Below are 13,988 nucleotides of genomic sequence, written 5' to 3' on the forward strand. Positions count from 1 at the left end.
AGTAGCTTGTTTACCTTCATGGGATCGAAGTTGGTTGACCTTGATTTTCAAGACCATTTACAATATCGTAAAAACGACTAAACATGTCGGATATTGATTCTCCGGTTTCATTCTAAAGGCTTCGTATTGACCGAGAAGAATGTTGATTCTTGTTTCCTTCACTCGATCTGTTCCTTCATAGGTGATATGCAATCTGTCCCAAACTTCTTTTGCTGTACCACGGGAAGATATTCTATTATATTCAGTTGGTGATAAAGCACAATATAAGGAATAAATTGATTTTGCATCGAGTGTCTGTCTCTTGGTTATTTCTTCTGAGACATTCCGCATTTGGATTCTTGAGTTTCTTTTCCTCTTTCGAGACGATGCGGTGGTAGGAGTAATTCCTTTTCTACAACATCCCATTCCGAGGATCCTTTGATCTTAGGAAAGCTTTCATCTTGTTCTTCCGAGATGTTGTAATCCTTTCCATCAAAGTAAGGTGGTGCAGTATTGCTTTGCCCTTCCATCAGCCCTGGTGCTAGCATACTAGCCATGGATCTTTTACTATGAAGTAAAACACTTCAAATAAAGTAAGTACACAGGCTCTAATACCAATTGATATTGCTAGTATAAACACCTAGAGGGGGGGTGAATAGGCGCACAAACAATTTTTCTCAAATACGGAAGCAATGATTGAAATACGATCGATGTAGAGAGAGTAAGGAAGAGAAAATCAAACACGGGATTTATAGTGGTTCGGCTTATTCCAAGCCTACGTCCACTCTTCACCGACAGCCCACCTACTGGATTTCACTATGATCAAAGAGAAGTTACAGCACGGCTTTGCCTTGATTCCACAGTGTAGATGTTCTATCACACCTCCTCAAGGTCTCTCACAAATATAGACTCTCTTTTGTATACAAGTATTCGCTCAAGAGATTTATCTAAACAAATAGGAGCTTCGAGACTTTGGAATTTTTCTATCGCGCACTCTCTCTTAAACAACTAAGAACGTCTTCCTTATATACTCCTTTATGCCATCATACCCGTTGGCACTTTCCAAAGGAATTCCTCCAATCTACCCGTTGGACGGAATCAATTAGGAAGATCGTTCGAGCTATTAAAGGAACATGTTGATAGCCCATCAATCCTCTTCGCCCATACAATCAGGATCTCGGTTTCCATAAGCGAGAACATTCCAATAATATTTAGACAATCATCGAATCTTCAGTCATTGAATCAATCTTGATCAATCAAAGGATTACGATACGTCTTCTCCAGCCACGAGATCTTCTCCAGATGATAAGGTTAAATCTGAACAAAACATCCGGTTCGGGATAACCTTTCTTCAACGGATCGAGAGGCTGTCAATGAGGATAGACTTTGAGTCTTGAGTGCTGCTGTCAGGAAGTCTTGAGACTTTAACTAACGAGTCTGCGAGACCTTCGAGACTAGGCGACGGAAACATTTTGTCACTTTCAAAACTCTTCACGAGGATTTCTCCAACAGTTTGAATTTATTCCAATTCCAATGCATATTCGAAGAAAATTCATGCATGTTTGATCAAGCTTGTTCATGATGTTATAGAATGCTAATTAGGAGTGTTTTGAGCTTGTATGAACTTATTTTGATGATTACAACACTTGAGGAATAGTCGATTGCATGTTTGTGTAAGGTTTATATTTTGAGTTCATTGAGGTAGTCTCAGCAATCAGATCATAAACCTAATAAAATCAAAATTTCGAAAAATGGTCAGCTAATGAAATGATCCTAACATTCTTAGCTTCAATTTGATAGGTTGTGGTAAAAATTTGAGTATCGTTTTTTAGATCAAAATTCACCTCAAAACTTCGGTGAGAATAAAAAAAACTAAAATCTGTTCGTAAAACCCTAAACAAACTTATATGGTAATCTGAAGAATAAAAAATCTTAATGTCGAATTTTGGAATAGTCATAAACCGAAAATTAAAGAAGGCATCTCGAACTTTCTAACAAAACCGATTTTATCAAACTCTAAACTCATTTTCTTGGTCAATCAATTTTACAAGCACCGGTTTAGGTTTAGTAAGAAGCTATAGTTCTAATCCAACTAGTAGGACGGTTTTTGAAAAATTCATAAAGAAGATGACCAAATCTGAAAAAAAAAAAAAATGAACGGTTAACTTTTAGAAGATTCTTCAAGATTTCAAACGAACCTAGTTTTATGAATTCCGAATTAGTTTGCTAGGTCTAATAAATTTTCAATTTGATGTGAGTGAATTGTCAGGTATTTAGAATTGAATCTGACCAAATGGGGAAAATGTGAAAATTCATACGGATGTGAACCAAATTTGACAATGTAATAAACTGTGAATTTGTACTAGTTATCTTAAAATTTCCAACCAAAAGGTTTTGTAATTTGTTGAATTAATCTGTCATATTAACTGAATTTTACAATAACCGGATCTGAATCATGGGAAGAACCTATCGGTTGGGGCAAATAAGTAGATTGGAATTCTTTTCATGTGAGAAATATTCAATTTCAAGATCATTTGGTCAGACTTAGGTGCTGAAACTTAACTGGACAAATTAGGTGAAAACAGAGAAGTTAGCGAGTTGATATGCTTAATATGCTCGATACATGAGATGTACTGAGCACAATCGATCGACCGATGATTTGTGTGTGATGACTCGTAGTTAGAAATCGAACTACATTCGAATGCTATCGAGATTGGATGTGATTACTGCAGCGAGTTGGATAGGAAAGGAGTGCTTAATTTGTAAATTATCAAATAAGTCAACTCACCACTCCGTGAATTTTTGTCTAGTGGAGTTCGACCCTTATTTAGTCAATCGATATTGCCATAACTTGTTATAGATAAGACACCTTTCTTGAAAAACTATTCTGGATATATCAAAGGTGACAAAATTCATTTTCTTGCCAATGATTTATTTAAGCCGGATTAGTAATTACTTGCTTTCTAAGGTGTGGATGAGATCCATTAATTTTATGGCTGATTTTGAAAATAGGATGGAGAATTTCCCACTTTTTCCATGCAAAGTTAAGTAAAGATAAAACAACCATTGGGGTTTGCTCAGTGGGGGGTTCGAATATATTCTTAAGGGGTTGGGTGGGGATAATTTAGTTTCGGGAATGGATTTTGACTCCTACACCCTGCAAGGACAAAAGTCTAAGGGTGAGTGCTAGAGTAGGAATTGAGTAGATACGACCAAAGAAAATAAAAGTAAAGATAAAACCGATTATATTCGAAACAATCGAATCTGGTTAACTCTTGAAGAGGGACCTGCTGACCTGTCTCTCATGCAAAAGATGCTTGTCTTCATCTCTTAGTGAAGTTTGACCCTTATTTAGTCAAATGGTATCTCCATGAATCGTTACGAATAAGAAATCGTTCATAATCAAATGATTTAAAAACGGCTCTAGATATATCAAAGACTATTTTTAAAGCTTACAAAATTCATTTTCTCGTTAGTGATTTCTTTAAGCCGGATTAGTAATTATCTGCTTTTCGAGGCGTGGATGAGATCCATTAATTTTATAGACAGTTCTTGAAAATAGAGTGTAGAATTCCCCAATTTTTCTATGCAAATTAAGTAAAGACAAAATCAATTACATTCGAAACAATCAAATCTGATGAACTCTAGGGGAGGGAAAGAAGGATGTAGCTGGGTCCCACACATGCCGACCTGTCTCTCATGCAAAAAAACGCTGTCTTCATCTCCTAGCAGAATCAGACCCTTATTTAGTCAAATGATATCATCACAAGTCGTTACGGATAAGAGACCATTTCTAGTCAAACGATTCGAAAACTTACTTTCGATATATCAAGGACTATTTCGGAAGGCGAAGAAAATTCATTTCTCGCCCGCGATTTATTCGAGCCATCTGGTTTTTGCGAGGAGCGGACGAGACCGTCTAACCTTATCAGACGATTTCGAAAACAGATTCGGGAAAATTCTCCCCCGTTTTTCGACGCAAGATGAAAAAAAAAAAAAAGAAAAAAACCGATAAAATCCAAAAGACCGATCGAACCGGTTTTTCACTCCCCCGGCGGAAAAGAAGGGGACGCAGTTGGGTGGGTCCCCACGCACGCCGACGCCGACGTCTCTCTCGCTCTCGCACTCTAAGTGACGTCATGTCTTCGTCACCGTCGTCATCCGCTACGAATCCGGTAACGGAACGGAAGCCTTCCCCCACTATAAATTCACACCCTGACCCTACCCCAACTCGCTGAGTCAACTCGATCCGCTTCCGCTCTCCTTTCGCTTTCCTTCTTCCTTCTCTGTCTCTCCTCCGCCGCGCTCGGCTCCTCCTCCTCTTCCGTCCGGCCAGCCGCCATGGATCTCGACCTCTCCCCGAAGGTCGCGAAGAAGGTGTACGGCGGGGACGGCGGGTCGTACCTCGCGTGGTGCCCGTCCGAGCTCCCGATGCTCCGCGAGGGCAACATCGGCGCCGCCAAGCTCGCCCTCGAGAAGGACGGCCTCGCCCTCCCCCGCTACTCCGACTCCGCCAAGGTCGCTTACGTCCTCCAAGGTGCGCCCCATCGATCGGCCCCGCTCCTCCTCTCTTTTCTCTCGTCCGTGCTTTTGTCCCGCTTTCGTTCGGCGCGGTTATTCCGTTCGCCTGCTTTCGCACGCGAGGTTCGATTTTGTTTTTCTTAGACTTGATCATGTGATCGCGGTCCCCTGCCACCTGTCGAATTGTCGGAGTCGTCGCGACGCGCTTAAAATTCCATTTTTTATGACGATTTTTTTAACTTTGATCACTGCTTGTCGTGTTCTCGTTGGCCGCTTTTTCACGCGAGGTTGATGGTACTGTGCGTAGATGGATCGCTCGCTCGGCTGAGGTTCTATCAGTCGAAATCGGACTCTCTTTCGCAGCGATCCTTTTTTGATCGTGGAAATGTTAATATGACGCGCTTGATTACTCTCTTTTGTCATCGTGATTTGAGTCTATGGTGAAAGTTGCATTTTTGTTTTCCCCTTCTTTTTTGTGGTGTTGTAATCCCTTAGGTTCTGGAGTTGCTGGAATCGTCCTCCCTGAATCCGAGGAGAAGGTCATAGCGATCAAGAAGGGCGACGCCATCGCCCTCCCTTTTGGCGTCGTCACCTGGTGGTACAACAAGGAGGACACGGGTTTAGTCGTCCTCTTCCTGGGCGACACGTCGAAGGCGCACAAGGCCGGGCAGTTCACCGATTTCTTCCTGACCGGTTCCAACAGCATCTTCACCGGCTTCACCACTGAGTTCGTCGGCCGAGCGTGGGACTTGGGCGAAGACGTCGTCGAGAAGCTCGTCGGTAGCCAACCGGGCAGCGGCATTGTGAAGGTCGATGCCGGCTTCAAGATGCCAGAGCCGAAGAAGGGGCACCGGAATGGCATGGTCCTGAACTGCGAGGAGGCTCCGTTGGATGTCGACATTAAGAATGGCGGCCGAGTCGTCGTTTTGAACACCAACAACCTCCCTCTGGTCAGTCAGGTTGGTCTCGGGGCCGATCTCGTGAGGCTGGATGGAAGCGCTATGTGCTCGCCGGGCTTTTCTTGCGATTCCGCGCTGCAGGTGACCTACATCGTCAGCGGCAGTGGCCGCGCCCAGGTTGTTGGCGTCGACGGCAAAAGGGTCCTGGAGATAACCGTGAAGGCCGGGAACCTGTTCATCGTGCCGAGGTTCTTTGTCGTCTCGAAGATTGCCGATCCGGACGGGATGTCCTGGTTCTCTATCATTACAACTCCCAAGTAAGCGTTTGTGCCGATAAATTTCGTCACCTCTATATACGCATCAAACTCTAAATTGCTTTCTATGTGGTTGTGTATTGCAGTCCTATATTCACTCATCTTGCCGGGAGAACCTCGGTTTGGAAGGCCTTATCGCCTGAAGTACTCCAAGCATCTTTCAACGTTCCCCCGGACGTGGAGAAGGCCTTCAGCTCCAAAAGGATGGATTCGGAGATCTTCTTCCCTCCCAACTGAGTTAGGCGAAGAACAAATAAACGTTTGTTCTGGTTTTTAAAGGTCTAATAATACAAACCCACAGCCCCGCCCCGGTTCGAGAATGTTTCTTTTCGTTAAGGTCTTCATGCGGTAACTACTGGTGTATTTCTAATTTGCCAATCGCCTCTCTGTTTTTAATATATCACCATGGTTTGAATATTTCGTTCTCGGGACTTGTCGACTTGCTTGATGATAGTGAAAGGGGGATGGACCAACCAATGAAGTCGGACTCTCCCGCGAGGAGAAGTTGAGATTTTATTCCTAAAACATGTTTGACTATATAGGGCCGTTTGGTTCAACTTTTGGAAAATGCCTTTGCATTTCCCCAAGTATCTTTAGAAGAATGGGTATTTTGTGAATGCTCAAGTGTTTGAAAACTCTTTTTATTTTGGTGCATTTTACAAAGGAGCTTTGAGCCGAAAAGAAAAGAAAAAAAAAAAAAAAAGGAGAAAGGAGAAGGAGATGATGAAGCAGAGGAGGGGAACGATTGGGAGGCAGCCAGAGCTGGTGGGAGAGGCGGGGAACGATTGGTGGAGCTGGTGGGAGAGGTGGCTGTGGTGGTGGGGAGGCGGTGGGTGGTAACAGCGGTACTTGGCGACAGCGATGCGTGGCGACAACGGTGCGTGGCGACCGGATACGGCCAGCTAAACCGAGCACCATAGGTGCTTGGTCGCGTGGGTCGCGCCGGCTGAGCTCCGCCAGCTAAGCTTCACTCTTGAAGAAATAAGTTCAACGAGGAAGACGATGAACAGTAGTTTTTGAAGGTATAATAGGAAAACACAATTATCAATGAGGGCAATATTGGAAGAAAAAAATTCATTAATCCCCTATTCAGCATTCGAAAATGCTAAATGCCCAAAGCAAGTCTCCACCTGCTTTGGGGAGCATTCCAAATTCTCCCAAGTATACCTCAAAATGCTGAACCAGACGCTTGAAAATTTCCCAAAGGGGCCTTGGGAATGCTGAAGCCCATAGAACTAGTCGCACCGTGCGAATAAACCTTTTCTACCTACCGAACGGAAAAATAGAAAAGACGAAGTAAAAATTCACTGCAATCAATTGCTGTCTTTTTAGAATTAGAAACTGTACCTCATCGGAAAAATAGAAAAGACGAAGTAAAAATTCACTGCAATCAATTGCTGTCTTTTTAGAATTAGAAACTGTACCTCATCGCCATCGCAGATGATGAGCGTGCTTATCCGAGGAAAACGTGATTGTTAGATTCATTTCTAAGGGATACAAATATACCGGGCAAGATCAACTTCACGGCACAACAGAGGTTTGAAATTTCACTTCCCAAAATCGTGCGTGAGAAAACAACAGCAGGGCAAAGCTTTAATTCGTGGGCAGAACCTATTGCAAAAGAGCAAAACAAGAACTTTTAAGGACACTACTACCGACTAAAAAAAAAAAAGTGTCGACACTACTGCCAACTACATTGTATAGTATGAACGGGCCAATTTATTACCTAAGATTCTCTGAACTAAGGATTATCTTTGTGTCTCCTGCATTTACATTCAAACCAAATTGCTGCTACATGAGTATGCTTCTTGAGATAACCATTAGTTAGCTTTGAGATGAAAAGAAAAGAAAAAGAAAGATAAGGAAAAAGGAGAAGGAGATGCAGGGGAACGAACGGGAGGCAACCGAAGCTAGTAAATGTGGTGGGGGAGGTGGCTGGTGGCAGTCGACGACAATGTGTGGATCACGGAACCCAAGTGGCGTCAGCTGAGGCCGCGTGATCGGTGGTGCGTGGGTCACCCCCGGAGCTGGTAAATGTGGTGGGGGAGGTGGCTAGTGGCAATGGTGGTGGGGAGGCGGCGAGTTGCGCGACTCACGCACCGCCGTCACCGCGACCCAGGTGATAGCGGTGTGTGGGTCGCAGAACCCAGGCGGCGCTCCGCTGGCAAGTCCAAGGAGGAAGATGATAAATAGTAAACTTTTAGGGTAAAAGAGGAAAACACAATTATCAACGAGGGCAATATTGGAAGAAAAAAAATCATTAAACCCCTATCTAGCATTCCAAAAATGCTAAAAGCCCAAAGCAGATCCCTACTTGCTTTGGGCTTTCAGCATTTCAAATGCAAGCATTTGGCCAATGAGACCTCTAAATTCTAAACTAAACGCCTAAAAAATTTTCCAATGGGCTTTGGGGGCTCAAATCTTTTGGGAATGCTGAACCAAAAAGGACCTAAGTCCCACATCCATGCCCCAATACACTACACAGTATAGCCTACAGGGGCTGCTACCAATCCAAAAGCAGATGATTCAAACAAAGAGATATCATTGATGGGACCATAATATCTTACAATTGCAACGACATCACAACTTTGTCGACGACGCGTGAGACTTGTCATCATCCTGTGAAGTTAATAGCAGCTTCACTATGGTGCTGCGGGTTGTTCAATCATTTGATGACCTTGGTCATTCTTGGAAAAAAAATGATCGGTATGAGTCTCGCATTACATGGGGTATATGTAGCATTGCTCAATAACCCTCCAATGTTCCACTGCATGCGGCATTTACACATCATTTGCCGCAAGAAGCTTTATCGTACGGTCTTATTTTATCTATTCTTCTCAAAGACGGGCCAAACAAGACATTTAAGTTCCACGTTCAAGTAGCTCAGACAGTACATTTCTCATTTTATCAAGCGACACAGGTTTCTGGATAACACCATCCATCCCAACCCTCATGCAATTCTCTTTGGTTACCTTGTCAGTGCTTCCGGTAAGTGCCACCAAGAGGGGCCTCTCATGATGTTTCGAATACAGCCAGTGTATTTGGACGGTAACTTCATAACTGTCTATACCAGGCGTGCAAACATCCATAAGAACTACCTTGTGTTCCAGAGAGACAACATGCAACAACTCATCTCCTGAGCTTACGGTTGTCATATAACATCCCAGATGTAGGAGAAGTCCCTTGGTCACTGCCCCGCTAGCACCGGAGCATCATATAATAAATAAATAAATGGACAACAGTAAGCATGACATGAATAAGTACTTTCACGCTACAACATCACTGGATAGACCCGTCCAACTGCATGGATTTGAAGAAAGAGATCGAGTGAGTCAAATGGCAAGGACAAGTTGTTATCATCAAACAGCGAGACATCACCATATTATCTAGGTGAAAAAATAAATGAGTAATCTTGCCTGTAGCTTTTACACGGAACTTTAACTCTGTAAGTACTCTATCCCATAGAACTTTAGATAGTTTAGCTCTTAAAATTGCATTTTGACTCGACCTGGCTAAGTGACTACCTCTACATTAATAGCCTAATTATAAAGATGCAATAGAGGAACTTGCACAGTGACAACTATTGGATGTATGCTCTAAAGTTACCATATAGTTGTTACATGTTAGGGATTTCAATAGTACTATCAATTTTATTATTTAATGACAAAAACGTATTTATTCATTTACCTAATTATATATATATGAATGATTCCATAAGATCAATTGTGACTAACTTATTCTTGAAACGTTAAGAATATGTATAACAGGTTCACAGTTAGACTGAATCTTTAAACCGTTCCAAGTTGATAGATCATTAAATAGATATTAATAATTTTGTTGAGATTAGTATGTTCTTAGCTTCACCATTAAGTATTAGATGCTTAAGGAAATAACAAGTCATTAGTCATTGGGTATTATGATGTTTGAGTTAAAACACAAGTCCTTGTAATAGACAAGTTCACTGAACGTGACACGTATAAAATGGTTAATGACATGGAAGCTTTAAATGTGGTCAATATCTAATCGTTCATGCCTTGGTCTTGTGTAAATAATCCTTAGACTTGAGGCACAATATTGACTTATATGTAGGACAGCTATGGTTTACGGGTGTGCATATTGCCGGGTCATTGATCCATCTATATGCTTGAGGGTCATAGTTTGGGTCATAGTTCATTCACATACGAAGTTACATGAGTGTGCAATATAGAATACGTCTCCTTGTTACATGTAAGTTACAATAATGATGTCCTATGCGATCTAATTGTGATACTGCATTAAAATCCTCAGCTGGGATTGTAATAGAGAATGAACTATTTATGTCTCATATAAAATGCATGTCAATTAAGTTTGTACTTGTACATATGATCGAATTGATGACTTGACAAATATTTTGTGATCTTTATTTGATCGGGACATAGTAAGACAGAAGGATTGAATTACTAGCTAAAGCTGACATGTTTATTATATTCTTAAAATATTCACACTGTTTAGGTAGCCACAACATATTGCTAGATGTCAATTATGACTTGTAGAATTTGGAGATTGACCATGACAATCAAGTCTCTTGGTAATACTAATGTGTCAGTGCAAGTCTTACTATTCGTTCAATGATGAATTTGGGGATGTCACACACCAAAACCAATTCAAGATAACGTTGAACGAAAAGGATAATATTGCAAATATATTTGTAATCATAGCAATTGAATTGAGTAGAGTTGAAATTAAATTAAATGAGATTTAATTTAATTTTTATTTTGGTCATGAGCGTACGTGCATATGGTGCACATGCACGCCCAAAGTAGACACATTTTAATGTGCCGTGACTTAAATATTGAGAGTACGGCGAGTGATCTCCACAAGATTGCTAGCACAATTTTAGTGGTAATTACCTGTGAGTTCTTTCTTATGTTCAACGTGCGATTGGAACTAGAGGTCTGATGTTTGTGAGGCTCAAACTGAAGAACATTCGAATTAAGTCATTTGAGGCACGCTACAAGAGGTAATCCGTTTAACCTCCTTTGATATTCTAATTTTTTATTAAAAAGCACGAACGATGCCTTTGGAGATACATGTATAGTAAAATTTTATCCTTTTTTACTGCATTTATGTTTATTTTACCTATGCATGTTCTGTAAACTCCAACAATAACCTCACCAGGAATGGATTTTCTAGCAACAGGACATATTCTTGCAACAGGTGAATTTGGTGATATCTTCACCGCACAATTGCTGCTAAACACTTGATTGATCATGGGAAGATGAATGGGTACAGTGTATCCAACTAGATTATGCTGCTGATGGAGAGTGTAGGATAGCTCAAGCTCCAAGATACTTCATGCTGGCATCAATAGGGCATACTCTTTCAGTGCCAAAGTTTTGCCCAGTTCAACTAGTGTAGTTTTCAAAATAAAATGTCTTTCAAGAGTGCTTCTGTATAATTTCAAAAGAAATGAACTTCTTCAACAGAGAATGTGGTAATAAAAGAATAAGAACATTTTGAGCTTACCAATAGTAAAGGAGCTTTTCAAATCGCGGGGTCAAAATAGGGATACGGGTTGGGCGAAAACAAGAAGAAATGTTGCCAATAAATAGTAGAAAAAATGGAGAAGCTTCTTCTTCGGCACTTGATTTCCCAAAACTTAGGTGAGAGAAAGGAGCACAACACATGGAAGGTTCAACTCAAGCTCGTTGGAGCCACTGATGGGGCTCTGAGAGGCGATGGCGGCAGCATGGTCCATCCCCAAATAGAGAGAAGCCCTCATAGTAATGGAAGGAAGAGTAAGAGGCCTTCCTCCTTTGAAATTTTTTAGGAAATGAAGAGGATTGGAAGTTTTCTCGAATGGGAGGGAGGGAGAGGAGACGAGAGAGTGTCCGTACTTTTTAGGTGAAATTAAGAGAGGGATAAGGCTTCTGACCATGATAGGGCTCGAGCAACACATGTCACTTAGTGAATAGGATAGGATTTTGCCATGCTGGAATCCAAGTCATACCTAATATTTTCTCATGGATTTTAGGTTTTGAGAAGACACGCTTGAGTGATGTAATATACATATCTTTGGGTCAACAAATTCCGGTAGTCAAAATTTTCCCCAAACTCACCCATTTGTCGAGTTGTGCGGTTTTTGCAATTGGGTTTTGTTGATATGTAAATTTTTTTCATATTTTAAAAGATAAAAAATAGGAATAATAAAGTCTCGGGCTCCTTCTTCAAGATGGGCGCCCGCAGCCCAAGTTCGTGATGTCAGTCCACGCTCGGATCGGATGAGGGAATTTAATCCATAAAGCTTAAGGAGCCCATTTAAAGAAAATCTGAAGAGGGGCCGAAGGAGAGAGAGCACACCCATGGAACTTCATGAGGCCAATCCGTTTTTTTACATAGCCTATAAAATTGTTGTAGAAAGAGGGCCCAGGCCCAGTCACAAGTCTTAGCTTCAACGCGCGCAAGCGAGGATGGAAGGGTAGCGAAGCAGAATCGACGACGACTGATATCACAAGGATGCGGACGCCCCATAACAAGAAGAGTCTCTCTCTTCTTCTAGCCACTTTACGATGATACGGTCCCCACACATAAACTAGAGCACGCTCGGAATGGGCTCCTAGAAAACCCATTTATGGCCCACTTTAGTTTTTGCCACTTTGAACCACTTTAGTTGAATTTCAATATTTTAAACCCATTTTCACCCAACTATTCAAATGTCTAACAGCTCATTTATAACTCCGTCTCAAATATATGAGTCAAAAAATGGATCCACAACCCATTTTGACACCTCCACTTAGGCTTGTTAAACAGATGGGTTGGGTCAGTTTAGATTCGGATGGATTATTAATAGTTTGACATAAATCGACTAATTTAATTTGTTTATGATCGATTTATTGAAATGCAAATATCTCAACCCACATCTAAATCGACCCATACCCAATCTATCTTGAGATTTATTTTAAACGTTTTTCTCTTTATAATGTTGTCTTTGAAGAATAGATTGCTCTATGAACCAACTCACCAAATTAGTAAGGGAGCTCGGGAGTCGAGTTAGTGAGGAAGAGTTATTAATGAAATGTATTTATTATGTTTTGAAACTTGTGTCCAAATCAACCAAGTAAGCAAATTATAGATAGCATGGTTACTTCCATTGAACAAGGACATGATAAGATAAACAGCAAGAAAACAACTGGAAAAAAGTGGAAAAGAAAACCCAATCCTCGAAGATGAAATGAACAAGACAATGATGCAGCCCAATCTGCAAACCCTGCTTGAATAAACAATTCTCTTTCGTTACAATTGGAGTTAAGGCTTTCTTGTTCAAATTATTCTCTTGAATTATGAAATGCCATTGAAATTGAATCTAAATTAAGAGTGTGTAACGGGAATCACTTGAATCGCGGATCATTAGATCAGCCGATTTGATCCAGTTCTCATGAGTCCTAATTCCTAAAAACAGAACCAATGTCTAGACGGTTCGGTTCCCAATTCTAAGAGAAGAATCGGACCGATAACTTTTCACTTTTTTAAAAAAATTTAAAATTAAACCTAAGAATCCTAATCTAAGCCAAGCTAGCAATAAACCTCATTAAAGTAGTTGTATTGTCGTCAAAAGTCATCGTCTAGTCCCTTCACCTCATTTGCTTACTTTTTTTCTCATCTGATTTCACTCCTCTTCATTACCTAGAGATGTGAGCCCTTCCTCGCCCCTTGAACACAAAATCCAGCTCCACTTTGAGAGGGCCGCCGAGAAGAAGCACGCCATTGACCAGCAGAAGAAGGAGCTCCAATGCTCCACCACCTCTTCCTCCTCTTCTTCATCTTCCTCGCCCTCCTCTTTAACGCCTTCTCCCAACTGTTGTCTCACCTCCGACGTCGCCACACTGGCCCTGATCTCCCTCAGCCCCTCATCTCTTTACGTCTTGGTTGCCCAGACTCTCTGCACCATCAAGGGCTTCAAATATTAGTGGCGATGCCTCAAGATCGATTCCACAAGACTGCTCGAGAAATGGATCGGTCTCCAATTCCGAAAACTAAGAATCCCTTTCTCTGGACTAGGAATCGATCACCTTTAGGTCAAGTAGAACCAAGAAGTGACTAAATGATCCTAAATTCGTTTATGAACGGCCTCTTAAAATTTCGCAAATGGGTTAGATTATGAACTCATTTGCAACCCATTTAAATCATTTTCATAAAAGGCTCGGCTCCCTGTCACTAACCTGCGTAATCCATTCTTCAAATTTTCCTTCGTGTGAAACACGATTTTCCTCGTCGTCATTTCTCGAATGCAAGGGTG

General features: G+C 41.4%; 1 protein-coding gene across 1 annotated transcript; it reads left to right on the plus strand.

Moving 5' to 3' along the window:
• Positions 1-4,208: 4,208 nt before the first annotated feature.
• Positions 4,209-6,134, plus strand: LOC104423858 (glutelin type-D 1-like). The gene is made up of 3 exons (XM_039303182.1): positions 4,209-4,516; positions 4,996-5,716; positions 5,800-6,134. The coding sequence occupies exons 1-3, from the start codon at positions 4,321-4,323 to the stop codon at positions 5,948-5,950; spliced, it is 1,068 nt and encodes a 355-aa protein (XP_039159116.1). The 5' UTR covers positions 4,209-4,320; the 3' UTR covers positions 5,951-6,134.
• Positions 6,135-13,988: the final 7,854 nt, after the last annotated feature.

The sequence above is a fragment of the Eucalyptus grandis genome, chromosome 10 (assembly GCF_016545825.1).
Source record: "Eucalyptus grandis isolate ANBG69807.140 chromosome 10, ASM1654582v1, whole genome shotgun sequence".
In the NCBI taxonomy this organism is placed as follows: domain Eukaryota; kingdom Viridiplantae; phylum Streptophyta; class Magnoliopsida; order Myrtales; family Myrtaceae; genus Eucalyptus; species Eucalyptus grandis.